Genomic DNA, 27,366 nt, shown 5'->3' with positions numbered 1-27,366 from the left:
CCTGAGTATTGCGGGTGCCTGCCACAAGACCCCAGCTGACAGCCGCTCTCCACTGCTTTCCTGCAGGGTAGGTGTCACCGAGGTATCATCACACTGCTACTGACACCCCAAACTCTGAGCTTAGCAGCCTTAAATGCGCTGCATTTGCTTGGCATAGCAGATGCAAATGACCAGGGTTCAGGTGAGCCTCTATTTTTATCAAATCAGCCATGCAAGTAAGGGTAATTTGGTTGAGTCAGGGCTGTGAGAGAGGCTGTTTAGGCCTGGACTTGCTCCCCTGCCATGCTCCCTGCTCCAAGCCTGCATCCAATAACCATCAGAGTTAATGGGGACAGGTGTATGCTGAAGGTGTGCTTTGGCAGCTGGTGGGAGACTGTTGCCATCGGCAGAGCCTGCTGAGTTGCCATGTAGTTCTTGTGCTTTCTGGATGGGTAGACGGCATGCAGGGCTGTCACTGGGATCCTGCTCCTGCCTCACCCATGAGTGATCTAGTGAGTCACTCTGGTGGTGCCCAGTATTTAAAAACAAGCTAGGGTGGGACCCTGAAATCTGCGGGGTGAAGGGTGAGTGAACCTCCGGTGATTTCACATCAGCTCTCTCGTAAGCCGTATAAGGATTTCCATCAGTATGCTGTAGTACACTCACTGATGCCAGATCTGCCTTAAGGACAGGTGGCTGGAGATGGACCACACGATCTGACAGCCAATGCCAGCTTTCTACTTGAATTAATACTTTTTTCTGCAGCAATTGCTAGTTGGTACCTGCAATCCAAGGGTGCGTTTGCTGCTGCAACAGAAAACTTGAAAAGACACTGACTTGCATTTGCCCAACCTAGAGGCCTTTATCAGACTACAGAGGATCAGGGATCATGCATCTTCTTCTACACAGGATTTGTTGCCTGAAGAATGCCCTCAGGCTTAATATTGGAATCTGCTGGAAAGGGAAGGGGCTGTAAGAAGTTAGAAAGGATGCAGCAAATACAGTGTCATTAGGAGCTCAGGACATAACAGTCTGGCCCAGATAGCCCAGTCCTTAGAAATGGAAATTGGATGTGGTGGGAAGCAGATGGCCCAAGACACAAAGCCATATAAGATGCATGATTTGTCCTTTGTCCTTTGTCCATTTGTGCTCTGCAGAAGGACAAAGCACCCGTGAGAAATGGAACAGATTTAATTGGTCTGTCTTTTGTTCAGAGATTACTGCAGTTGTGTCTTGTTACGGATTATCTTCTGCCGCTGCCCAGAAGCTTCTTACATCTCACCTAGACAGAGGACTGTGTTCATTCCTCTCTGACACAGGCTTGCTCATGGAGTAATGCATGCTTTCCTTGCCTGAACTGTTGAGATGCACATGCATGAGCAGCACCTGGACCTTCTCATGTGGCCTGCTGCTGCTCCCTGTGGAAATACATGCCCTCTACACCCTCGGAGGCAGCTAAGAGTGCTTGTATTTTAAAGCTGATAATGCTCTAGGGACTAAACAGGCATGCCTTGCTGTTTACCATACGCTGCGACCTCACTGCTGGTGGTGATTAACAGTGATAAAAGCCCTAGCATCTTCTAATGGAAGTCACTGCTTTGCACTGATCTGGTGGCAGTCCGGCGAGAGGTGCCCATTTGGAGGAGCAGCCTGCGGGGCTGGGTGAGGGGCAAGCACCAGTTGTGGGGCAGGCACGCGTCACAGGAAAACCACCAAGAATAAACGTTTTCCAGACCTGAAAAATTATTCTCTCTGCATCTTCTTCCTTCCCCCCACTCTCAAGATAAACAACTTGGCAAATATTCCTGTGGCCATTTAACCCAAAAGGGTGTATTTTTCCCCAAAACTGTTCTACAGTATTGCTTATTCCCTTCCCAGATTCTTCTGCAGAAAGCAGTTTATGAATAATGCGTATGAATCTCCTCCCTGTGGGAAGGGAGGGGATTTTGTTGCTTTTAAAAGGATATGGCCCCTCAGGGAAATGGCTTGGATGGAAATAGCCTGACTACAGATGGTTGTCTTCTGTTCATGAACACCGAGTGCCTGCATTTAGACATGTTCCTTGCAGAAGGGTTACTGCTGGAGCAGAAGTCCTTGGGAAGCTTCTTGTAATGGCCACCTCTTTCCTCCCCCTGCTTTCGTGCCATTTGTAAGGCTTTGGATTAGAGATGACAGAAGGGCAGCCCTTCCCGTATCATGTTTTCACAGCAGTTTTACGGGCTGAGGGAGCGCTCGGGCTGCCCACGTTGGCATTGCTGCTGTGTCTCCATTTCCTTCCTCTGGAAACACGACTCCCCTTGGTGGCAGAGTACAGATTCCTGCCAGGATGTCCCTGTGTGACCAGCTCTGAGCTTTGGGACAGAAGCATGCTTGTGGCCATCCTCCTCTTTCTTTCTCCCATTCCCTCCTCTGATTTCATCCAGAAATTGCACTTACCATATTGGCTGAAAGCGATGGTTGACCTCTGCTGTGGGATGCAGATTGCAGCTTGCAGTGTCTGGGAGGGTTAGCAGATCAGCTGGGTCCAAATAGGGCTCTCCCCCTCCCCCATCTCTCTAACTCTTTAAAACTCTTCATAGCATATACTCAGTCTGCATTAGGTCCAGTCTCCTGAGATTTTTCTTCACTTGACTCTTCACACTGACTTTGACAAAACTAAGTGCTGAGACACTCGGAGAGGTAGGTGAGTCTGAGATCCCATCATATTCTTTCATGCTTTCAGTCTATCCTTCCCCACTTGCAAAGCCTTCTTCCCTGTGGAAGCAGGTAATGTGACCCTTACCCCCTCTCACAGCCCATCTCTTTTTCTTGCTTGACTCTCCTCCCTAGTTATCTCACACTGTATTGACTGGTTTATGTAATTGTCTTCTGTTTTTATGAATATATTCCTGTATGGTTTTTCTTCATAATGATATGTTGCTTTCCTTGAAGACACAGGACCTGTCTGTGATATTTCTGTATTGCCCTTCAGTATTTGTTTGAAAGTAGGAGAGGGAGGGATGGAGGGAGGGGGTGGTAACTGTTTTTAATAGCTGGGTTTGAAGGTTTGGTCAGATTAGAGTGAGGATCAAATTAACTGGTAATTGGGAACAGATTGTTCTCCCTATGTAAACCAGACATCACTGGTCTGGAGTAGTCTGTTATTGCTGAGGGGCATGTTTGTTGATGGACTCCTAGCCCCTTCCCTAGTCTCTCTTCGCACAAACTCCTCTGCCTGGAGCGCTGTTGTATGGGTTGCAGAAGTTCTAATAATAAAAAGAAAACACTTGTGCAACTTAGCTGCTGTTACTGGAATTTCAGGTCTAATCCTAGCAAATAGGTCAAGTTTTAACACTTCATGTACACTGCTTGGTAAATCTGAAGTGTGCACCCTTCAAAAAAAAAAGTACCGTGCAAGAAAATACAATAAAATGCATCGTTGTCATTGAAAAAGTGGACTGGAATTTGCATATGATAGAATTACAAAGACAAGATCAGAGCGGTCATGTTTTAAGGGATTACAAGGATCAACAGTGTTTTTTCACTTCAAGAAGTCAATGGCTAAGCCCTTTCTCCCTCTCTCCCCTCCCTCCAGAAGAAGTTGTGATTTTTAAATTTTAGATATGTTTTTCCATGTCTTCAGTTAAAAGGTTAAAGAAAAAAAAAGTGTATTTTAGAATGGTTCTCTTCTGCTCCTGTCCTCTGTTTTTCTATGTGGAGACAGATGGCTGTCACATTGCTTTTAAGCTTGCCAGTACTTGAATGTGCTCACAAGGCTGTGCATCCACTGCATCGCCCTTTAGACTTTCATCATTCTCCCTTGCCATCATTAGTTATGGTCCTGTTCCCTTCCTCCGCTCTTAGACAGCATGTCTGCCATGCAGGATGCTCATCCTTTCCTTTTTGTTCCCTGATATTCCTCCTGGCCCCTTTCTCCAGTGCTTGGTCTCACCCTAGCTTTCCCTGAGGACATGCAGGGACTTCTCCGTGGGTGCAGTCCCTGGGGAGTGCAGGGACTGTACCTTGCCCCGATATCCAACCCTCCTCGGCCCGCTGCTCTGCCTTTAATGCTCAGCAGCTTCCTCGCAACCCATCTTCAGTGCTGTGGAAAATGCACTGTTGATGATTCTGGGAAAATTACTTGCCTCTCCCTTTGCAGAGAAAAGTTGTAAGGCTACAATGCAACTCTATGAGCATGTGCGTGGCTCAGCCAGACCATCTCAGCCCATATCCCTGTAGGACAAGACACCAGGTACAGCCAAGACCACAGCAGCGTGAGAAACATCTCTGAGCAAAACTGAGTGTAGCATCTCCTCCTCCACTCCAGCTTTACTGTCCTTCTCTGATGGTGATGCTGCGTGATGTACTACACACATTGTTTATCAGTTACATGACACTTTAATAGTGGACATGCGAAGTCTTGCCCGTGGGTCCCATTAGTTATGCATGGCACTTGTTTTTTTCCCCAGTGTGCATAGCACTTTCCCTCGCCTCAGCCTTTTGCATAATCAGTAGGTTATTGTGGGTAGAAGTGCAGTATTTCTGGATTAGTAATTGTTACTAGAAATCCATGGTGTTTGATTGCAGAGTTTTGATCCAAGTGGGAAAGAGATGCCTAAAACAGTAGCCTGTATGGTCTCCCTGGTAAAGCTGTGAGTTCTGTCCTGCACCCCTTGCCTCTGCTCAGCTGGGAAAGTGGAGGGATGATGACTGAAGGACATGGGATGCCTTCCACACTGGCAGGATCCACCATTTGACCCAAATGACTCAGCTTTTTTCAAATGCACGAGGAGACTGTCGCTAGGCTGATACCTCCATTGAGTTCCCAACAGACAGAAGTTCACTTTGCATCCTTTTCTGTGGCGTAAGAAGCCCGTACATGTATTTCAAGATTTGAGAGCATATATCTTTGTTTTACAGCCATGGATTTTTCCTTTCTCTTGTGTTCGGGTTCAGTGTCATTCACTTTTCATCTCTGCAAAATGGGAGAGCAAAGCTAACCCGTAAAGCCCTGCTGGGAGCTGCAAGCTGAGTTGCTAGCTCACGCAGTTCTAACACCCGAATAGAAACAAGCAAGTATGCCTGACCATCCATACAAAAAAGAAGAAGAAGAAAAAAAATTTTTCACCAAATTTGAAGGCTTGAATGGTCTGCTTGCTCCCACAACAAGACTTCTTACCATAAGCTTTTCCAAGCAGTTATGCTGGGAGAACAGTAGAGATCATGACTTGCCTCATGACATACAAAATATCAAGCAGTTGAAGTTCATTCTGTGGGAAGCTAAACCAGGTGGACACTTAATGATACAGGGCACATTTTTCAGTTGCGTGCTCTCTGTGGGTAGATACCAACTAGTGAGGGATCTAACCGTAGCGTGCAAAGTCTCTCATATGGAGGTTTTGAGTGTTATGTAGTCATTGGGTCAGGTTAATCATCCATAACTGTATCTCCAGGCACTTGACCAGTAGATTTCCTTACAGTACTAACACATCAGCTGCTGTCTTGACATTTTGAACAGTTACTGAATACCTCCCAGCTACACCTTTGAAAACACACATTTGACACTGTAACTTAAAACCCATCCCAGACCACCCCTGTCTCAGGAGGTATCTGGGTCACAGGTTTCTGGAAGCCAAGAGGAGAAATGTTGGTGTATGTTTGCTTTCTTCTTATGCCCTTCCAGAGGCATCTGCTAGGGAGGAGAAGGTGGGTAGAGATCAGTCTCTGGTCTGACCTGAATGGTTAGCGGGTTTTAAATGATTCTGTGGCAACCGGCTGCCAAATTCTGAAAGGCTATAAAGAAAAAAACCAAACCCACAGCAATGCCACCCCTCTCTCCCAAAACAAAATCCACCAAAATAAAAGAAGGAAGAACCCCATATCCATCCTTCACCAAAATGCAACAGCTGTGGTTTTGGGGGTAGGAACCTGACAGTGGCGGGTTGGGCCAAGCTCTGTGGTCCCCTGGACTGGATCATTGCAGCTGGGCAGAGTATTTCATTCTTTCCAGGCAGAGCCACTCCAGTGCTGAGGAAATGGTCTGTTGGAGGCATGTGTTTTAAAGAGCTGCATTTCATCCATGCCTTTCACAGATCCATTGTGCCCTCTCTGCCTTTTGTTTTCAAAAGGGGTGTGAAAAAACCTGCTCTTTAGATAAGAATTTACCAGCTGGATGGCTGCCCATACACCAAATCTTACATTCACTTTGCTGCAGACCAAGTCAGGTTTTTTGGTCACTGGGGAGCTGTGCTCTGACCTCAGTTTTGTTTCTACTGTAAACAGTAGCTGAATGAGTTTATTTGGCACCATAACGGTCTCAAAGGCCAAGAGAATAAATACGCGTGTGCTCTTTGCCTTTAGGTTTTACTGGTGACAACCCAGACATGTGCCTCCATATTTGACTTGCTGGACAAGGGACAAAGTGCTGATACATGTTATGGGTTATTCCTTGCACTCATGGCAGGTCTTTTTCAGCCCACTGAGTTGACCAAGCTTTGACAAGAGTCCACTGAAAGTGCGTGATTTGATGCAGAGCTTGTTCAGATGTCAAGCCCTTGAAACCACAGAGTAATGATAAACAGATGGAACATGTGGAGAGAGCTGCTAAAATTTGTTCTTCTCTAAACAGGATATCATGCTGTCTTTTTTTAGAAAAATGAAATCATATAAAGTTAGAGAATTTTTTTTTTTTTCCCTGAGCAGACTCCTAACTCTTGAGAAGGATGTTTTGGTCATACCTTCTATTCTCATACTTTATCCCAGATGTCACATTTTTTTTCACAGCAGAAAACTAGATGGGTATTTTCATGTTCTCCCCTGCCCACTGCGAAGAACCTGCCGATGGAGCTAGAGATGCTCACCAGTAACACCCAGTGCTGCTGTGCATTGCTTGTCCTCACCTGGCTGGTCACTCGTGTTGCAGGTTGAAAGATGGGGCCTGAGGGGCAGGCTGCAGGCTCCGGGCAGTTAAAAGGGCTGGATTTTTGCTTTTGTTTCCCAGAACAGAAAGCATGGGTCGGGTTTCAGCTGCCCTAGAGTTTTTCTGTCTTTTAAGAGAAACTTCAAAGCATGGTTAGAAGCTGTTCCCAAAGCGGTTTTTATGGAGAGCTGCTTTTCTTTGTGCATGGGGTGATTAGAGTGGAGACCAAACCAAGTTCACATAAAATTCAGTACCTTCATGGTCCATAGATGTAACAAGTTGGCTACATCTAGAGACTTTCTTCAGACTTTTTTTGCAAGCTCATGCTTTATAGTGTATGCATCAATGACTTGTAATTGAAGGGAATAAATGTACAATTACCTAGAGGGCGGGACCTAGTTTATAGTCCAAAAGCTGATGCCTGTAACTATTAAATATTACTTTGCTTCATATTAAATACCACTGCAGCCACTAGACATGTTCAGGAAACACTTTTATTAGAAGTCTGTGCCATTTTAGGTGAAGGTGCTGTGGAGGACTTGGACCTCTCTCCTGCCATTTCAGCACAAGATCCCACTTTTGTTTGAAGCACAATTCTTGCAGTCTGCAGTGATCTTGGAAATTACCTTAACAATTCATGTCTCTTTTTTTCTTTCTTTTTAACTGTTCTTGGGAATCTGAATGAAAGGCATGGTAATTAAACTTTTCCTTTAGTCCTGTGAAGTCTTAGGACCGTTATCCTTGTTAAATTAGCCTGTCCCCTTGCCCGTTTACTTCTGGAGTCCTTGTTTGGCTATACTACAGCAACTGTTGCTGTAAGCAGAGGTGAAGAGAGATGGAGCTGAGGCCTTTGAGGGTCTCTTTATGATGCTAAGAAGTGACCCTTTTTGCATCTGGAATGCCAGTTATCTTGAATTGAGTTAATACTTGGTGTTAAGTGGAAACAAGAAAATCGAATATGGAAAAATCAAATATATCTGTGCATCATTTTGAAAGTGCTTGTACTAGCATGAAGGGTATCTTGTATATTTTGGCTGTGTTTCAGAAAAGAAGAAAACTGTTCGTGTCTGTAACTTTATACTAAAAGTTTTATTTTTATCCCTCAAATTATAACCTGCATTTGAGAAGCGTAAACAAAATGAGATTGAATGTAACACAGGCAGAATTGCAAGCAGTGGTAGTTACAACAGAGGTAATTGTTCTGCCCAAATTATATCAATGAACCTTTCTGTGCTCTCAGTCCATACGTGGGAGTGAGAAATGAGAGGGGTGGGGGTGAAGGGCTTGGGGAGGAAGGCAGAGCGGGTGGAAGAGAAGTGACCTGAACTTTTAATTCCCTCTTGAGAATTAAATCTGTCTTCACCAGAGGCAAAAAAAAATTATCTTTTTAGTGTGTCATTTGGGATGGTTCCTTTTGTCCTGCTGCCCATTTAATGGATTTTAACCCTTGGGGAGCCGGAGGCATCGTGCAGCGTGTGAAGTGCCATGAAGGAAACCGCTGGCGCTGCGCTGGGCTGGCTGCCGGCCTGGGACTGTCTCAGGAAATTCCAAATGAGTATAAATAAATGCTCTGTAGCAACCTCTGGGCTCCCTGCCTGCTGATGCGTCAGGAATACGCACTCCCTTTAAGGCAAAGGAAAGTGTGCTTCAGACTTAATTTCCTGAAAAACTAAACTCCGCAACGTCCGAGGGTTTGCTTCTGGGTGGATCGGTGAGTGAGACCCTCGAACGGGCTGGGGGGAGAGGTGAGATGTGAGCGGCTGGCTCTGCTAGCGCTGCGGGCCAGCTGAGAAAAGGGATGGGGGGCACCCCGGGGTAGCACAGCTGAAACCAGCCCTCGACGATCTTATAGGGTATTAAGTTGGGAATTTTTTATTGGTTTTTTAATAGTGCCCAGTTAGCTGGGTTGTCTCGCAAGCGCTGCTGTCTGAAGGGCGTTTGCACTTGTGTTTTCATGCACCTCTGGTAGCCTCTTTGTTTTTGTTGTTACATACAGAGTAGTTTGTCTCCTTCAACAAATGCAGGTTTTCTACCGGGAGATTGGTGTTGTGAACGCTCAAGTGAAGGGAGTGCTGCAACTATTTACTGTAAGGCATCGTTTCAACAGCAGAAAGGTAACTGTTACCCTTAAAGTGGCTAATTTTGAAAATTGTTTGTAGACTTTCAATTATAAGCCACTGTTTTTAGCTATTTAGAATGTGCATAAAGAATTAATTCTAATAATGACCTTTTCCATATTTTCTCTGATGATCACTTTTTTGACTTTTTGGAGAGAATCAGTTCATGGGTCTGAACTATCTTAAGTACAGATAAAAAACTTTCAGTGTTTTTGGAAAATGCAAATTGCTTAGCTTTTGAAGTTTGGAAGGCAACACACGTCTTATCTCACAGAAGGAATCAGTACTAGATTAATATAAAAAAGGGTAGGAGGGAACAATTCCAGGTATTTGAAATACCATACTGATTATGCAGCATAAACCATATTCCTTATGGAGGTAAGCATGTGACAAAATAATGTCCTTCCAGGACTCATAAATACAAATATTTGTGGAACCATTCTTGCAGAAGACAATTCTTCCATTTTTTCCGCTCTGTGCACAGCTGTAAGACCAAACTGAAACTGTAAATCAGTTTTAATAATCCATGGCAGGTTTATACCCCAGGAGTCCAGGTTCTTTCCTGATGGTTACTCCTGTTACAATAGCCCTATGTATCTGTTCTCCACTTCTCACCTCTTGGGAGATTTATAGGCACAGAAGGGTAATGACATTATAAATCTAAATATTTTGGGTTTGTGATTCAGTTGTTCTTGGCTAGAAAGCAAACACAGCCGCCTTTGCTTGGGCTTCAGCAGGTAACACTGATGAACAGTTGTGTTAAATGACATTTTCAGGGGAACACCTGGCTTGCATCCATGACTCCTTTGGCCCCCTTGGGGAGTGGGGAGATGATGTGGATGAGTGAGGAAGGAAGAGAAATATTTGGGGGTTTGCTCCTCTTCTGCTTTGCCAGTCCTCTGTCTGGGTTTTGTGAAGCCCATCCTACCATGTGGACACAAGCCTTGTTCTTTGTAATTATTTTTTCCTTTGTCGTTTTTCTTGTGACAATGAAGTGGTGTAAAGCAACGGGGTGATGTACTGTTGGAAGAATGGGACAGGTATGCCATGTTTTCAAGGGTTGGCAAGGGAAGTGGGGGAGCTTCGGGGTTTCTCCTGTGCAGCAGAGAACAGCAAGGTGCCTTACCAACACTGGGACTCAGCCTTGCATTCATCAGCATTGCTGGCTGAAATAGCCCAGATCTAGTGGGATGTATTTTCGGAAAGGAGGGCGATGGTGGTCTGAAACTGAGCTGCTCTCCTACTGTGTTCGGTAGATCACATCATATGGCTTTCTCCCAGTCTGCGAGGAGCTTGTGATGGGTATCTACTGTTTGCCGTAACTTACATTATTTTGCCAGGCCTGAGTTAGTCTAGATTTGGAAAGTACCTTTAAACTGAATGCTCTTCATTTGTCACAAACGTGCCTGGAGCCAGTAAGTGTGCACATAGTAGAAAGTGAATGAAATAAATGCTTCAGGGAATGATGAAGGGCAGTTCTCAAGTAGACAAATACTGCAAGGTGAAAAAAATGCACATGGCGCTTGGAAAGAATAAATTCATACTGGTTTGGACTTACCTTGTTGGCATCTGGTTTTCAAACATAAGTAAACAGGACTGAGATGCCCCCCATTTCAAGCCCCAAAGTCAAGGATGACTGTTCACACCTCGTTGCTCTTCCCAGTGATACCTGAGAGAGCAGGAGTCTAACTTTACTATGAGGAAATAAGCATCTTTCAGAGGAGAGCATTTTCTGTGACTGAGCTAACTAAGCCCCCGCCACTGGTTCAGTGGTTTGCTTTCAATGTAAGGCAAGCTCTTCCTCCCTCAGTTGCATGTCTTGACACAGCACATTGGCTAAAGTCGCATTGGTGGAAGATGATTTGGGAAATGCATTGGTGCAATGCAACTAAGGCTGCCACTTGCTTTTGACTTGCTTGATGGTGGACCTGCTGGTCACGCTCAGAGCCACAGTGGACCCACAGGCTGACTTGTGACAGCAGTTTGCCCAAGCGGCCACTGTTTTTAGAGTAGTTTCTACCCACAGGTAGCAGTACTGCTGACAACAGCAGCAGCCCCCACCATGGTTTCTGCTCTGCTCTTCCTTGCTGCTGGTGGGGTAGTTAGCAGAATAAGGTAATGACTACATGGCTTCCCACCCATGCCCTGCTTCCTGCCAGCTGCAGTTTGATTTCCTGTGGGGGACCTCTGAGTCAGAAACTGGGGTGGAGGCAAAACAGACTAGCCTCGTAGCTTTGAGTTTCCATGGTTAGCAGCCTTGAGGTGGTGCACGTACAAGATGTCCCACCACAGAACTGCCAGATCTAGTGCTATTCCCACAAAGTGAGAGCAGTTGAAAAGGAGATTTATTATTGGCCTCAAATAAGGGAGTTGTCAAGAATATAAAGAAGATTTTGTGAATTTTGATCAGGGGGCATATTACAGTCACTCTCAGGACAGTTGCTTGTACTTTTTTATTCTCCCCCCCCCCCCCCCCCCCAACAGATTTCTTGTAAGCAAGATTAATCCTTTATTCTGGGTTGATTAATTTGCACAACTTTCTTATAGTCTGTATTTTATGTTTTAAAGGAACTTCTGTTTGAGCAGCAAGCTTGCAGTTCAGAGATTCTAGAAGTAAAAGTTTTAGACCTTAAAAAGACCAGAGAGGGTTAGGAGGTGTGTTTTTTGAAAGGTGGTGTTTACTTTCAGCTCACAGAAATAATTTTCAGTTGTGGTTATATGAAGTTCAGATATAAACTCTGTAGGTAACTCTTTTTTACCATGTGAAAAAACCTTTAATGATGTAAAAAAAGGTAATGTGACCTTGAAAGACCGAAAGACCCCCTCCTAACACCAAAAAGGCTTTTACATACATATATATATATATATATATATATGCCTTTGGGTAGCAGGCTGGTGAGCATTCTGAGCACTTTCTACGTGATAACAAAGTGCTCTGGTTTTCGTAGCTATGAACGATAATCAGCACGTAGTTAGCAAACATGTAGCAAAGGGACAAGAATAAGAAAAGCCAGAGTCTCTTCTACAAGGTTAAGAAATGGTTCTATGGTTTAGCAATTGACCCTTGAGGAAGAGTTGACAGTGGGACATCCAGACTAATGCATCCATCTGATCACCAGTACCAAGGTGGGAGCTGGCTCACTGGTTTTGCTATAATGCTAAGCAACTAAGATTTTTCAGGTTCAGAGGAACATAACTGTTTGAGAGACTGTTTTCACTGTGGGTTGATCAAGTCAATGGAAAAGCCCAGTTAAGTCAACGGAAAGACTTTTGATGCTTTTAATGGCATTTGCATTGTGGCTGTGATTGTTTTGAGTTTTTCTTCTATTGTTGTAATGGTCCTACTTCTTCTAGAAAGAGCATGGGATTAAGACAGCAGATCCATTCTTAAAATGCCTTCTTTTTCCAATGTTGTGTGGTAAATGTGGCATTGTAGCCCAGTGTCCTAGTGTTTGCGTTCACAGTGCAGCCAAAACACAGCAGCAGTCTGAACCATCTTTCTTCAACATTGCTTCTGCTTGTGTTCATTGACTTGAGGTGGTGTCCTTAATTTACTTCTGTGAGGCTTACCACTACAAATACCTGAGCTGGAGCTTCTACATCTTGAAATAAAAACCTGTTTATTACACAGTGTTGTAGCTTCAGCCCTTCTCTGTTATTATTATTAGGGAAGCCGCTGTCCCCCATTTTTTGATTACAACCCCCAACCCAAAGCACTGAGTGTTTAGATGTCAGATTTAAAAGTCAGCTCCCCAGTTGGGCTATTGACACATAAATTTTAAAAAGTAATCTAAAAACCTTATATTTTACCATTTTTCTGCTCCTTATTTTTCTTTGAGATTAAATTTGTAGCAAATATTTTACACTGGAGATTCATTTCTTCAGTAAAATGTGCAGTAAATGGAATTCCTCTGTAACAGGAGAATCCTCCGCATCTGTAACTGCGGGGTTGGTAGCAGGGTCTGTCATCCCGCTCTGGCTGGGGCGTTTTGGTTTGGACTATAGTACCCCATACCTGACAGCCTCAGGTGCATCAGGAGTTAAATCCCGTTTGCTCCAGGCATAGCTGTAGCTGAGTAATAGCAAAACAGATTACCATTCTTATAAGGTGGTATTTATTGGTTGTTTTTCCATAGCAGAAAAAGAGAGGAAGGTGTAATCATCAGCCACGTCTACACTATAGTGTAGCGTACTGGGCAATCGTGCCATGGCTTGTACAAGCTAAGCTGAGCTGGGTCATCGCGGCACTCCAGCCTGGCACTGCAGCAGGGGTGGCTGAGGCCAGCACCGGAGCATCATCATGGGCAGCTGCGTGGCCTGACTGTGCTGTGCTGCGGTGGCTCTCTTCCTTTTGGGAGAAGAGCAGCCAAATGACGCAGTCTGCGCTCCACACCTGCAGTGTGCTTCATGCTACCGCTGCGTGCTTTAACTGCAAAGGGAAAAATAAAACACTCAATGCTCCTGCTGTGTCTGGCAAAGTACAGAGACAACTTTCTCTAAGTGTTCCGCTCTCAGTTCTTGGAATAAAATAAAAATCTGACAGGTTGTTTGGGTTTTGGGCTTTTTTCCCCGCACCTTTGAAAATACTGCAGAGCTAGGCTGAATTGTTGGAGATCTAGTAATTTCATGGCATCTTCTGTATATTGCTAGCCAAAAGCAGGCCGATTAAATGAGTGTGCTGCAAGGCTAAGGTCTATTTTCCAAGTGGTTTTGTTGGGTTTTTTTTAACTTACATTCAAATCCCAAGACCTGAAAAGAAGAATGAAAGAAAAATTGTTAATTATTCCATTCTGCTTTTTCTTTTTAAACAAGAGCTCAGCCTCATGTGTTCTCGTTCTTTTCAGAAGGTGAGGCTGACACTCATTTATATATGCCAAAGAACAGATAGAGAAAAGAACAAAAGTAGTATCGGGGGTGCGAGGGGAAGGGAAAAAGCAACAATTTCTTCTCTGTTGCAGTAAAGAATCAAAAAGTCAGAACTGGTTTTTTTATCCCTTCTTTTCCTGCCTCAGATAACCTTTCAAACTGAAGTTGAGCATATAAAAATACTGATTTGACTCTGTTTATGCCAGCTGTTGCCTCTGTATTTTTCCTCTGCAGCATTCTTTATGAATTGTCTTATGCCATAATTCTGGAAGGAGACTCTGTTATTCATAACATTATTTCAATGGAAAAGACTTCTTTAATAGCAGTCAGATCCAAGATAAAAATGCCTCAGAGCAGATATCATAACCAGATGGCAAGAAAAGGCTTTAGATGTGATGTCTATATTTTTCAAGGCACCTTAGACTTTTAGCTTCAGAAGTACATCTTCAGTTGCCTCTCTTTGCTCTTCCTGGACCCTCCAAGGCAGCTCTACGGTAAAGTTTTCCAAGCTTGCAGAACCAAAACTGTATGTCTGCCCACATTTTCACTGCTTTTCTCTCCCTCAGAAGTCTTGAAGCACGTCAACTAAATGTTCTATTTTTTTCCAGTTCTCCTGGTCTGGGAGCAGACATGATTAGTGTGGACTTGGGTAGGGCTGACTTAATATTTTAATATACTGATGTTCTTGTGTAGTGCATTGGATAGGATATAATTTAATACAAGTTGGCAAGACTGGAATGTTTGGACAGAGCCAGTCCCAGCAGTGCAGGAGGCGAGAATTGAAGAGTGCATTTTTTAAATGCTGCTTGTGTCCTGCCTGTGGTTGTCCTGCAGCAGGGAGAGGGAAATGAAGTCTTTGCATACTTCTGGAGAAATGCATTAATAACGACAGTACCACAATGAGGCCTCTGTGCTTCACAGAGTGTTTTACTTCACAGGTACTGGCCTAAAAGCATCATGTGTTTGTGTCTCATTGCATTTAAAAACATTCCAGGGGAAAACAGGAGTGTCTGCAGCATTTTCGCAGACAAAAGTGTATGTGTTTGTGTATCTGCACATACTGTTTCAGTGTAACACAGTGATGTGATTAATATTTGCCTGAGCTACTATATAGACTGGGGAATAGTTCTTTTAATTTTAGCTGTGCCTATGATCAGCCGGCCAAGGATGAGACAACACACCTAACAAGAGCGTTTGTACTGCCTGGTATTTGCTGCACTACTTCTGTGTGTCTTGGGGTGAATGGGGTAGGAATCTTTTGCTCACTTGAGGTCTCTGGGCATGAAGACTTGCCTATCTGGCTGAAGGGCAAATAGATACAGCTTCCTCTGAGGTTAATCTGAGGTACCTGCCTGTGGAGCACGTCGTACTCGCCCACCAAAGCCAGAACTACGGGCATCCATGGTTCATCCAGGACCTAAGGGGCTGAAAGGAAGAAGGGCTACACTCTTACCAGGTGTTTATTCATTTCCTTTTTATTAGGGTTTTTTTTTCTTTTTGAACCAACAAAATCATTTTTATTGCTTGAAAACAGCTATCATTTTGCTTTGTTCCATGCTTAACAGGCAGACCCATGTTGGCCCTTTCTCTGAGGCAGCAAAATGCACAAAGGCTTGGTGCAGCTCCTGCACGCTGCATCAGTGTTGTGTTGTTAGTGATAGATGCATGCCTGATTGTCATTTGTTTTAACGTATCAAGAAACATCTCCAGAGATCAACTAATAATACTGGAATTGTATTGTTGGAGTGCTCACTGTGTTATTTTAAGGAGAAGAAATAGGCAGTCAGCTCCACGCACAGTCTCATGCTTGTGGAGGCAGCAGATATGAACTGTGGCCTGGTAGTGCCACCAGCTTAGGCTGAGGACCAAAGGGATTTCATTGTGAAGACACTGAGCTGCCTGTAGGTGTTGTGGAGCAGTTTAGTGAGGGATTCAGTGTCGGTGTGATTATTTTTTTATTTATTTTTTATAGGTTTCTCTTGAGCAATCTTAATACCATTCCATGAAGAAGAAAAAATGTATCTGAGATTCCAGTTTGGCTCTCATGACTTAACATGAGATTTGCATGTCTTTTTAGAGGTTTTATGAATATTTCTCCGAAGATGCATTAATTCTTAAGTCCTGGGACTTCCAAAGAGTCTGTTCCTCCCTCCCCCATCCAACACTTAGGCATTGTGCCCAAGGACAGCTTAGAGGAGCTGCCTGACTTCACTGGTGTAGTGATGGGAGAATTGGAGATGTTGCTGGGTAGGAAGACGAGGACCAAGACAAGCAGAGGAAAGGAACTGGGAAAAATGGGAGAACAGGTAAAATTGACGGAGCTTTTAATTTACATGGGCTGGGTGAAGTGACTAGAACCAAGCCTGGGATGAGGGGCGAGAGTTTAACCAGATTTTGGGTTAGAATTGGTGGAGCAAGCAAATGGTTGTAAGTAGAGAAAATGGGTGAGAACTCCGAAGTGTGGGAAGAAGACAGAAAGAGACCAGAAGACTACCGGGGATGACGGCCAGTGTGAGAGTGGGGACAAACCCAGGGTGCGGGCAGGAAGGAAGGGTAACCATCCTAGGGTGAGGAGCTGTGGGGTGTGGAAAGCAAAGGAGAGCTGTCTGTCTGCGGGCAATGGAGCCAGGGTAAGAATCTGGGAACGGAGCACTGAATTTGGGGAGGAAGAGGAGTAATTTGGAGAGTATGCTCTGTCTCATTCTCTCCCTGTCAGTGCGAGTCCTGGAGACTTTTTCCCAGCCTGACATTGAGACAGTCCTGCTGGAAGGAGCTGTGTGTGCTTATGTGCTTAAATTGTGTGTGTGTGCGTGTATTTTTGCTTCCACTCTGGTATTTAGATAGCTATTTTGGGTGCATCTATAAGTAAATACCACAGCATACTGAGACTCTGGTCTTTCAGCAGAAACATGTGGTCGGGGGGGTTGTTTGTGTCTGCCAACCAGTCTGTCCACACTGCAGGACCGAGATACCAACGCGCTCAGGTCAGCCCCACTTCTGTGGCTCTCACAGGTGCCTGCCCGTGTCTCTGTCTCCGTCCTACTCCTTTCCCGTGCCGGGGAAGGTAGGTTTTCCCTGAGCAGCATCTACTGCTCGGGGTGCCCTGTGGTAGCCAAAAGCGTAAAGGATCGCCATGAAAGCAGTTACACTGTCTGTAGACAAAGCTTTTTTTTAAGCATGCCAAGGAAACTGGAAAAACAGGAGCTCCCCCCCCCCTTCTCCCAAACCTTTTCAGTACAACATTAAGTCACTTCCTGTAGTTGCAGTAAGTCGAGAGTTTCTCCCCCCCCCCCTCCCCCCGCCCCCGCTTATATTCCTTTAAGAGGACGCGGCTTCCAAACCTCGCCTTTTAAAAACGAAACAGAGCGAGCAAAAATTCGCTTACAGCCACGGTAGCCGCCTGCTGCGCTCGGCGGACGGGGCGGGCCCGGCGGCAGGGGTCGGCCGGCGGGCGGGGGGAGCGGGCAGGGCCCCGGCCCCCGGCCCGGCCCGGCCCGGCCCGGCCCGGGCGGAGGGCGGGCGCTGCGGAGCTGGGCGGCGGGGCCGGTGTTCGCGGGTGCGGGCGGCTCTTTCCGCCTTATGGGGTGAAGAAGGAGAAAGCCGGGAGGGAGGCAGGGCTTCGGCGTGTGACACATGAAGCTGAGGCAGCCATACGTGGCTGGAAAATTTGCAGTGTGGGGGCAGAGGCATGTGGCTAATTCAGGTAACCAGAAAGCTGGCTTTTATTATTCCTCCAGCTCGTAACTCGCAACAATTGTTTTTCCCTTTTCTCTTCTCCCCCCCTCCCCCCCCAAGTGGGACGGGAGGAGCAGGTTGTATAGCAGCGCTGCGTATAAATACTCAGCCCAAGGAAGCCCAGTGGATCTGGTGAAGTTTTATTTAGATTGCTTTGGGGACAGGCAAGTCCTGTGTCTGGAGGGCAGACAGGCTTTCCTCATGTGCGAGACGACAGTCTCCCTCAGCAGTGGGATTTGGGACCCTGCTAGAAGGGGGTCCTGCTGCCCGTCTGGGTGCTGGGGCATTTGTGCAGTTTAAAATGAAAGAGGCAGAGGTGCTGATGGAAGCGGTGTGAGCTGAGGTGAGAGCAAACTGGTATTGCTGCTCTTGCGGCAGCAGTTCCCGAAGCCATAAAACAGAAGCAGATCTGTGTAAAGTCTAATGGCATCGGTTGCATAAGGAGTGGGGTCGGAGTTCCCCTCGCTTGCTCAAAGGCACCCTCTAGAGAAGGTGGTCTCCGGATGATTAGTGCGGTATGTTGTAACCTTGTGGTCTTTACGTGACAGCACAGCGTGTGTGAAAGCCTGGTGTGACACGGGAAGACTGGAGGGATTCGGGGAAGGACAGCTTTGAGCTACTAGCTGTGCCACTTCTGTGCCCCTTTGTTAACAGACGCTATCTGTGTGTATGCATGTGTACACATTTATGTGGGTATGCACTTCTCAGCGTTTGAAAACCTACTGATTAACTTTTTAAAAGTTAATCGGGATTTAGTGTTAAGGGTCAGTCAGCGGAAAGCTGGTCTGCTCGCTGAGCTGCTGCAGCAGTTTCTGCCTCCAGTGTGCTGTGAGCACCCGTCTTTCTGTGCTTGTGTTTCAGCGCGTAGTTTACTGAGGCATAGTTTCTTTTCCAATGCTGATTTTGTTTCTTCTTTTCCAGAAAAAGAAGAAGTTACTATAAATGGAGAAGATGAAAAAGAACGGAAAGACCCCTATTTTGTGGAAACACCTTATGGCTACCAGCTGGACTTGGATTTTCTGAAGTACGTGGATGATATACAAAAGGGCAATACCATTAAGAAACTAAACATCCAAAAGAAGAGGAAAGCCATACCAGCCTCAGCGGGTACCAAGAACTCTGGTGGCCGGTGCGGTGGCTGGACCTCCACGGAGTCTCTCTCTTCGTCGAACAGTGATGAGAACAAGCAGTCTTGTTTGGCAGCGAGGAGTCAAGTGACCTCATCCATTGCTGTGAGACCCTCAGTTACCTTTGAAGCATCTCCTTCTTACTTAACCATCCCTGAGAGTAAGCAGCTTCCTCCTCCCTCCCCGCAGCCTCCTCGGCACAACCTCCATGTAACAAAAACCCTCATGGAAACGCGGAGGCGACTCGAGCAGGAGAGGATGATGCAGGTCACACCTGGAGATGTCCGCAGACCCCGGCTTTCCAGCTTTGGAGGCATGGGCTCTACGAGCTCCCTCCCCTCTTTTGTGGGATCCAGCGGGTACGGTCACATGTCTCAGCAGCTGCAGAACGGGTATCAGGGGAACGGGGACTACGGCGCCTGCTTCAGCTCCTCCTTGAGCAGCTCCATCCGTCACAGCCCCATGAGCTCGGGTATATCCACGCCGGTCACCAACGTGAGCCCAGTGCATCTGCAGCACATCAGGGAGCAAATGGCAGTTGCCCTCAAGCGTCTCAAGGAGCTTGAGGAGCAAGTCAAGACCATTCCTGTGCTGCAGGTCAAAATTTCAGTCTTGCAGGAAGAGAAGAGGCACATGATGGCCGAACTCAAAAACCAGAGGAAAGTGACTCAAAATGACACATACGGTTTCAGAAAGCGATCCTACAGTGCGGGAAATGCAGAGCAGTGGGAACACATGTCTCAGGTGAGAAGAGGTGGAGAACTGTACATAGATTGTGAGGAGGAGGTGGAGAGCGTGGAGCAGAGCTCCCAGAGGATAGAGGAGTTCAGGCAGCTGACTGCTGAGATGCAAGCCCTGGAGAAAAAAATCCAGGATAGCAACTATGAAAGTCCAGCAAACCTTCGGGTGAACAGAGAAAGCCTGACAAAAGAAGCCCGATCTGTTGCTGTAGGTGCTGATGAGAACATGAACGATGTGGTTATATACAACAGATCGGTGAGGCAGCACAAAGAAGTAGCTGTGGGGACAGAGAAAGAAATGAGAGAGTCTGGGGTCGGGGTGACGGAAGCCATGCTTGGCTTGTCTACAGAGGTCGAGAAAGAGATAGAGCTTCAGCAGCAGACCATTGAAGCCCTTAAGGAGAAGATTTACAGACTAGAGGTTCAGTTAAAGGAAACGACCCATGACAGGGAAATGACCAAATTAAAACAGGAGCTGCAGGCAGCTGGGTCTAGGAAAAAACTGGATAAAGCTGTGATGGCTCAGCCCCGCATCATCAGCAGGATGGTGGAGGCCATCGTACAAACGAGAGACCAAATGGTGGGAGACCACGTGGACATTGCCGATTCGTCAGTGGGAAACCACCTGCAGACAAGCAGCATCGGCACCTCCTGCAGACCTGCCGTGCGGAGCGTGGCTGCGGGCCCCGAGCTGTTGATGAGCCGGTGGCTGGTGAGGGAGAGGGCAGAGGTGCGAGACCAGGGCACCGGGAGGTCCGTTGAGCTGCACAATAAGGCGGTGGGTGCAGAGACAAGCGTCTGTGAGACGGGCATCAACACGGAGGAGCCAGCAGGCGTGCCGAGCCCCCGCCAGACGGCGCGGTCGGTCGGAGCGGTGAGGTCTGTGGGCTGCGGGGATTGCTCGGTGGATGTGATGGTTTGCACCCCCAAGGAGCATGTGTCCCGTGAAACGGCCACAGAGGCTGTGCCCAGGGCAGAGGCGACAGTGATGGCTGTGCCTTCTACGGCTAGCCGGCAAACCAGCACCGCTTTGGAGATGGTGAGCCAGTGCACTGGCACAGAGATGGCCTCCCTGGCGGACTGCGGGACGAACACCGCTCTGAGCAGCTGCGATAAACAGACCAACACGGAGAGTGTGGAGACGCGGAGCGTGGCAGTGGGAGATGGCCGGGTGAAGGACATACACGCATCTGCTAAAACGCGTTCGGTTGGAGTGGGCACCTTGCTCTCCAGCCACCCTGGCTTTGAAAAGCCCTCTGCAGTAAAAACCAAAGACTGTGGTGTTGGGCAGATAAATGTTCATGAGAACTACCTGGTTGGTCTTAAAATGAGGAGCATTGCCTGTGGACCGCCTCCATTGCCAGTTGTGCCGGCTGGTACCAGGAGCATTGGTGTTGGTGGAGAGTCTGTGTGTGAGCCGGTGAGTGGTCTGTTGGAAAGCCCCCTGCCTCCACCTGAGTTGAGGACGGGCTTGGATCACTACATTGAGCGCGTGCAGAAGCTGCTGCAGGAACAGCAGATGCTGCTTGCTGAAAATTACAGTGAATTGGCAGAAGCCTTTGGGGAGCCCCACTCCCAGATTGGATCTCTCAATTCACAGCTCATCAGCACCCTCACCTCCATCAACTCCGTCATGAAATATGCCAGCACAGAGGAGCTGCGGAGCCTGGACCTTCAGCAGCAGTGCATGGAGAGAAGCACCACGTCAGGTAAGCCCAGCATCCAGGTGCATGTTCGGTCCACTCCTTGCCAGAGCCATGGGTCAGTCACCAGCTAGGCTCTTGCTTAGTCTGGAAGCAAGTGTGTAATCCTCCCCGATGAAACGCAGAACATAATGTTGTTGCTAGACGTGCCCATTGGGTGTTCTCTCCAGCCCACCGCTTCTAACTGAAGAACCAGAGGTGGTTTTCTCTCTCCCAGTCCAGCAGACTCTGAAGGGCCTGACGGTGATAGCTCTGACTATGCAAGAGAGGTATCTAAAAGTATGCAGGGGTTGACTGCCGTACAAGGTGTTGATACTGTTTTATAACTTTAATAGTATTCGAGGTTAATGCCTGTGGGTTTGGAATTTTGTCCTTCCTTTAAACTTGGCATGCAGTTTTTAAAAACTACGGTGTCAGATTTGACAGAGGTGAAAGTCACACTCAACGTGTGTATCTAACTGACTTGTTTCCACCGACGTTTCCCTGGGTTTTGTAGTGTTTCTTCCATTGCCTTCGTTCTCTGTGCCTCTCAGCCAGAGAGCTGTGGGGTGCTTTCCCCCAGGGGAATCAGCAGGGCTGATTGCTTTTTAGTAGGCAACTCCAGAACGCTTCACAGAAACCACATCTTGCATCTTCTCTGTTCCAGTAACTGTTTGTCCTAATCCGTAATTACAACCTCATGTTTGAAAGGCATAAGCTGTAATTACTGCTGGAGGTTTTGGTGACACTCAGGAAAGGCAAGAATGGAGATTTAAATACTCCTTGCATTTTATTTATTAACTTTAAAATCTATACAATTAATTTGAGGGATTTCTTTGTTCCCTGGGGTAAAGTTGCTTACTTTTTTGTTATTATTTTTTGATGTCTGGTAGTCTATTTTAAAACTTAGACTTTTTTTCTAATACCTTATTGGTGAATCCAGGCACATTACTATTAAATTTATAAACGTTGGCTTACTGGAAACCAATGCCTAGCAGTGACTGTTTGATACTGTCTTCTTGGTCCTGCCATACAGTGACTGAAACGAGAGGTTAAGGAAATGGGAAAAACTTGTGCAAATTCATCTGTAAAGTGGGTGCTGAATTGGAAGAAAAATCCTGAGTAAATACCATTTAATGACAGCATAGCATTATTGGCTAATGCACTGCTATATAAAGCTCTTGCCGCTTATTTACTGTCTTAAAGTTTACCTGTTTTGGTTAAAAGGCAGCTTGGTAAATCTGATTCTTTTCAATGTTCATGTGCTAAATGGGACCATCCATTAAACGAGCTGAAGTAAAAATTTTAGCTTCCAGTAGTAAAGCAATAAGCAACATTTATGTAGCGGTAAAGAAAATGTATGATATTCTGTCTGCATACATGCAATATGATACTATATATGCAATATTACTATCTTTCTGGTATGCACTTTATATTTTGGGCTTCTTACAAGTAATGATACTATAATAATAAGAGTATCTAGCAGACACCAGAAGTGTCCTTAAAAACAGTGAACCAGAATTTTTACTAGCTGTAAATCCTCAATTCCTTTCCCTGCTTTTACTACACAGTATCAAATGTGTAGTCTAGAGACTTGAAAGTATTTAGACACAGGTGGAGCAATGGATCGTATTTTACTAAAGATGTTCTTACTCGGATTCAGATTTCACATTCTTGATAAAATTATTCTGGAATAATTTTACTTGTAATGCCATTATCTTTAGCTGTGGATGCTGAGTGTAAAATCGCTTTATTTTTAGTCTTTGGTGAGAGCTACATGCCAAGACTGCGTGCATAAATCAAGCTCTGGGCTATAACAGTTTAGACCCATGGAGAATTGGAGTGGGAAGGAGGCCATAAGCCTGAAATGTTTCCCCTTTTCTTTCTATTAATTTTGAAAATATTGTCTTTACTACATTAATCTGCTGGTCCTGCTGTCTGTTCCTGTGGTTTTACAGCTCGTGTTAGTTACTTTTTTCTGTAGAAGGATTTTTGCTGAATGAAGCAGTAACTTAAATAATTCTGTAAGCCCTGGAACTAATAAAGCTTTTTTTTTTTCCCCATGCATCAGTATCTCATGATAGCTTGTGAGCTCTTAGTAAGCTTTTCCTGACATTTAGGTCTCTCGGATGTAGCTTTTCAGGTGTCGTGTGTCAACTCAACCAGCACCCCTTTCTTGAGGCCTGGCATCTCTAAAGCTTGTATAAATACAAAAATCTTTCAGAGCACTGAGTCTTTAGTCTGGTTTGGTTAGAATGAGCGATCGGGTTTAAGTTATTGAAAGAAGCATGACCTCGCAGGCCTCAATTTCTTAGAAAAACAGGCTGAAAATAGATGCAGAAGTGTCTGGCTTCAGATTAGCAGTAGTAGTGTCATCTTTAATATTTTATTCAAAGAGCATCCCTAGGAAGCGCCTCTTAGAGGCTAGGTCCTTTTAGGGCAAAAGCACCTGCGCTGGCTTTGAGGTGTGTGATTTGGGTACCAGTTTGCCGCGTTAAAGGGTTAGTGGTCCGTACTGCTTCTGATACCTGAGGTGGCAGCACATCAGTCAAATTCTCAGCTTTACGGATAGTTCTCCCTGCTAGTGCTGGGGAGACGAGGCTGTGCTGCAGGGGTGTCTGCCGTCTTGCAGCGTGTGTCGGGTGCTGGAGGCACAGGCGTGAGAGCTGGAGCCTGCCCAGCGGGACGTGGGCTGGCTCTGCAGCTGGCATCCTTAGACGCAAGCCAAGCGGACCTCTGAGATGATCTCTGAACCGCGTCCATTAGCAATTAATATATTGCTTGTTACAAAATAAACACCTTCACTTCTGTAACGAAGCAACTCCTATTTACATATGCACTATCTCTCAGAAGCCCTAGTGACGTCAGGGAAATCAGACCCGCTGGCCAGACAAGCCGATGTCCACTCCACAAAGTCCTGTTAGCCAGCATTGGCACCCTGTCTGTGTCCAGCTGGATCATATGGATGTGGGTGACAAACCCGGATGCTAACTGATCCTTATTCTTAGACCAGACAGCGCGTTCAGGTTCTCTGTTTATTGTCACAGAATTTTTGAGAAGTTTCAGTAAGTTAGATTTGAGTGCGCCTGTGATGTGTTTTCCAAAATATCAGTCAGGGGCCTAATGTCGCTTGTAGGGGTTTTAATAAGACACACGTTTCACAAGTCTTGTAGATGGATGTCTTTCTCAGGCAAGACATTCACAAGGGTGGTGGTGTTTAAAAACAACTGCTCTGCTGTTGCCCTGAAAAATTACCTGAGCATATTTGACCTGAAAATGCATGGTTATTCTGCCTCAGTGATCTTTGGAGTACCAGTTTTACAGTCACTTTTTTGAGCAATCCTGAGCACCCCAGTGGAAGCATTATACTAATCATGGCGAGGAAGGAGGCAACCTCTTGAATTAAGACTTCAGGGAGTGAAAGGAAGGGGGAGGCAAGTGGTGGAGGAGAGTCTTGGGGGTTAGGAAAACGTAATGTGCCATCTGGTGGAAGGATCTTTCAAAGTTTTCAACTCTAGCTTTCACCCAGAGCTGGGGAGGCAGGCTGAGGGACGATGGAAGGGCAGAAGGAATGATGGTGGTGCGAGAAGCCCCTGGTTGTCCAAAGCTGGTGGGTAGGACTAATGAGGTATTGTGGCCGTGGCTGTCTCTCTGTGTCATCATTTGTAATGCAGAACCAGCAAGGAATTGGAAAAAGCTGTTTTCTCTTTACAGCTCTTATTTTTGACAAAGTTTGTAGCCTTTTCCTTCAAAGAGTGTGTAGCTTGATGGCTTAGTAGCCCCTGTCCTGGAAGCATGGACCACACTGGTGCAGTTGAAGACTTGAGGCTTGCCTGAGGTTCAGGAGCCAATGCCGTTCAAGGCGCAGGCATGTCGGTGGACTCTGCAAAGCTGTGGGCTGCTACAAATCTCCCTGGTTGTCTACGTCTAGGCAAGTGAATGAAGCCCTCTGCTTCAGCTCTGCCACAGATGCATGCCTTAATCACCATCTTAAGTTTCTGTACAGATGTGCTTGTTTGTGTAACAAAGGGGATCCATCCATCTCTCTGCCGGGGAGAGGGTGACTGACATACGTGAAGTATTTTTCATATTCCCTGGAAGGCAGTGCATGATGCAAAACGGTCATGCAGATGGTCCCATCTGTGTGCCAGATGACTACTGTTTATTCACATGTGTCTGGCCAGCATCTCAAAGAATACAGTGCCGCCTCTGCATTTTTCGTATGGCAGATGGTATCTATTGACCTGCTAGTTGTGACAACATAGAAAGCTTAAATGCCTCTGTCGTTCGAAAATGGTAGTGACCTCTACATTAGGAGCTGAGGCGTTAAGTGGGTTTTTTTCCTGTTTTAGGTACCCATCCAATTATATCAGAAGAGGAGCAGAGACCTGGTCAGTAATTGTCCTATAAAGACATTATTCAAGTGAAATTCCATAAACCTCTTTAAAGACATTTGACGTACCTTCCCTGGTCATGTGTTAACACAAGCTTAATACTATTATCATTGTTATCATTAGAATATTTGCTGTTTTCATTTTGTGGCAGCACTACATGGAGTGTTTGAATCTGAAAGCTGCTCTATCTCTTCATTTCTGCTTCAGTTAATAAAGAGTATAATTTGCCATGATATAAATAACTTTTTTCTTTCAAATATATTGCTGCTTAGAGAGTGGCAAGCTCCAGCCTGCTAGCTTGTCTGTTAGAGTGACTGTGGTAAAACTCCAGTTCCCTCCCTGCACTGTGGCACAGGGATGTGATGTCAGGCACTGAGATTTGTTCACAGTTCAACTCCCATGGTAACAGCCACATTTTATGAATATTTAATGGCAGGAGATTCCCATTTTTCCAAGGAAGTGTTGTTGTATTTCAGCAACAATAAAGCATCAGCTGAGAAGATGAACTCCTCATAAATGAGAAAGAAGAAAAAGTTCTGAGATGACCTTCCTGCTGTGCCCAGTGTCATGAGATGCTTTGATCCACCACTCATCAGGGCAATTAGGATGGCTTTCACCAAGCTTCACATGCAGTTGTCTTGGAAAAGAGAGCATTTCATAAATAAAATGATTAGCTGCTTCACAGATGTGTAATTTTTTGTGTTCAGTCTTGTTCAATTCAAGGAATTGGTTTTGACTTCCAGTTTCAACAAGCTGGCTTCACAAGCTAGTTTGGGGTTGGAAAGCAGCTTCTCAACACAAAGATGGTTAAAGTGAGAGTGAAAATGAAATTTAGATTGTTCTTGCAATCCTGTTAAAGGAGCCATCCTGTTAGAAGGAGCATTTTCCCTGGAGCCAATGGTAGTTGCAACATTTACCTACTCCTGGGCCCCAAGTGAATCTGGCTTCTGTGGGTTTATCATATAAAAAGTTCATGTGTGGCAGTTTTTTGTCCTGAAATCTTAAGTTCACTGACTTTTAACCTGGAATGGCTCAGAAGTACCTTTTAAAATGAAACTACACTTAGTATTCTGAAGGTAACACATTTATCAGGTGGATGGGTTAATATCAATCGTTGTAAATGTTTAAACATGTTATGTTTAACATGTTTGATCACCACTGCTTTTTTATTTACCTTAGTAGAATGAGTTTTTTTTCTTCAGTTGTTCTGATGCATAGACCAAATGGAGAGTGGATTAAAAATTATTTATATGAAAAAAATAACTCTTTAAGTATAAAGCAACTTAATAAGATTTAAAACCACTGGAGAAGACTTTGTGTTCTTCAGTTACAGTAATTTCATAGGGAGCTTATTGCTACTGTGAAGAAATCATGCAGTGTGAAGGAGAAGTATTTCCTTGCTGTATATGCTCCAGACAACATTTATGCACTGTCTTTAATAGGGAGTGTATAAGTTGTATCATTGGCTGTTATAAACGTATTGTGCAAATAAATGCTCGTACTGATCAACAGGTTAAAAATAAAATCTCTGTGCAGCTACCACATACGCAGCAAGCTTGTGCCCTTTTTTTAGCTAGAAGCCTGTGATGTTCCAGCCAGAGAGCTGGGTTCTCATCCTGATGGTATTTAATTCCCCTGGCCTCATTTGCACTTCTCTTGATTTCCAGTATTGTCAAGCTAAATCGTTTTTATAGTACTACTTAGGTTTGCTTCCATCAGACTAAATGGAATTCTTCAAAAGCAGGTGAAGGCCAGACTTCTGGTATCACAAGTTCAGCACAAATTCAGGGGAAAAAAATACTCTTTAAAACTCACCCAGTGAGTTCCC

At 45.4% G+C, this 27,366-nt stretch overlaps 1 protein-coding gene across 5 annotated transcripts in view; it reads left to right on the top strand.

Moving 5' to 3' along the window:
- The window catches only part of KANK1 (KN motif and ankyrin repeat domains 1), a 118,438-nt gene that overhangs the window by 71,871 nt on the left and 19,201 nt on the right, over positions 1-27,366 (top strand). For 3 of the 5 annotated variants that reach the window (XM_052777594.1, XM_052777593.1, XM_052777595.1), the window contains one exon: positions 18,517-21,171. In XM_052777594.1, the coding sequence (XP_052633554.1) occupies positions 18,517-21,171 (2,655 nt within the window). Of the gene's footprint in view, positions 1-8,901; positions 8,992-17,373; positions 17,564-18,516; positions 21,172-27,366 lie in introns of those variants that run through there. The other 2 variants (XM_052777596.1, XM_052777592.1) reach the window with 2 other exon arrangements.

This window comes from Harpia harpyja, chromosome Z (genome assembly GCF_026419915.1).
Source record: "Harpia harpyja isolate bHarHar1 chromosome Z, bHarHar1 primary haplotype, whole genome shotgun sequence".
NCBI lineage: Eukaryota > Metazoa > Chordata > Aves > Accipitriformes > Accipitridae > Harpia > Harpia harpyja.
The sequence above is the reverse complement of the archived record's forward strand: the minus strand, read 5'-3'. Positions and strand labels throughout refer to the sequence as shown.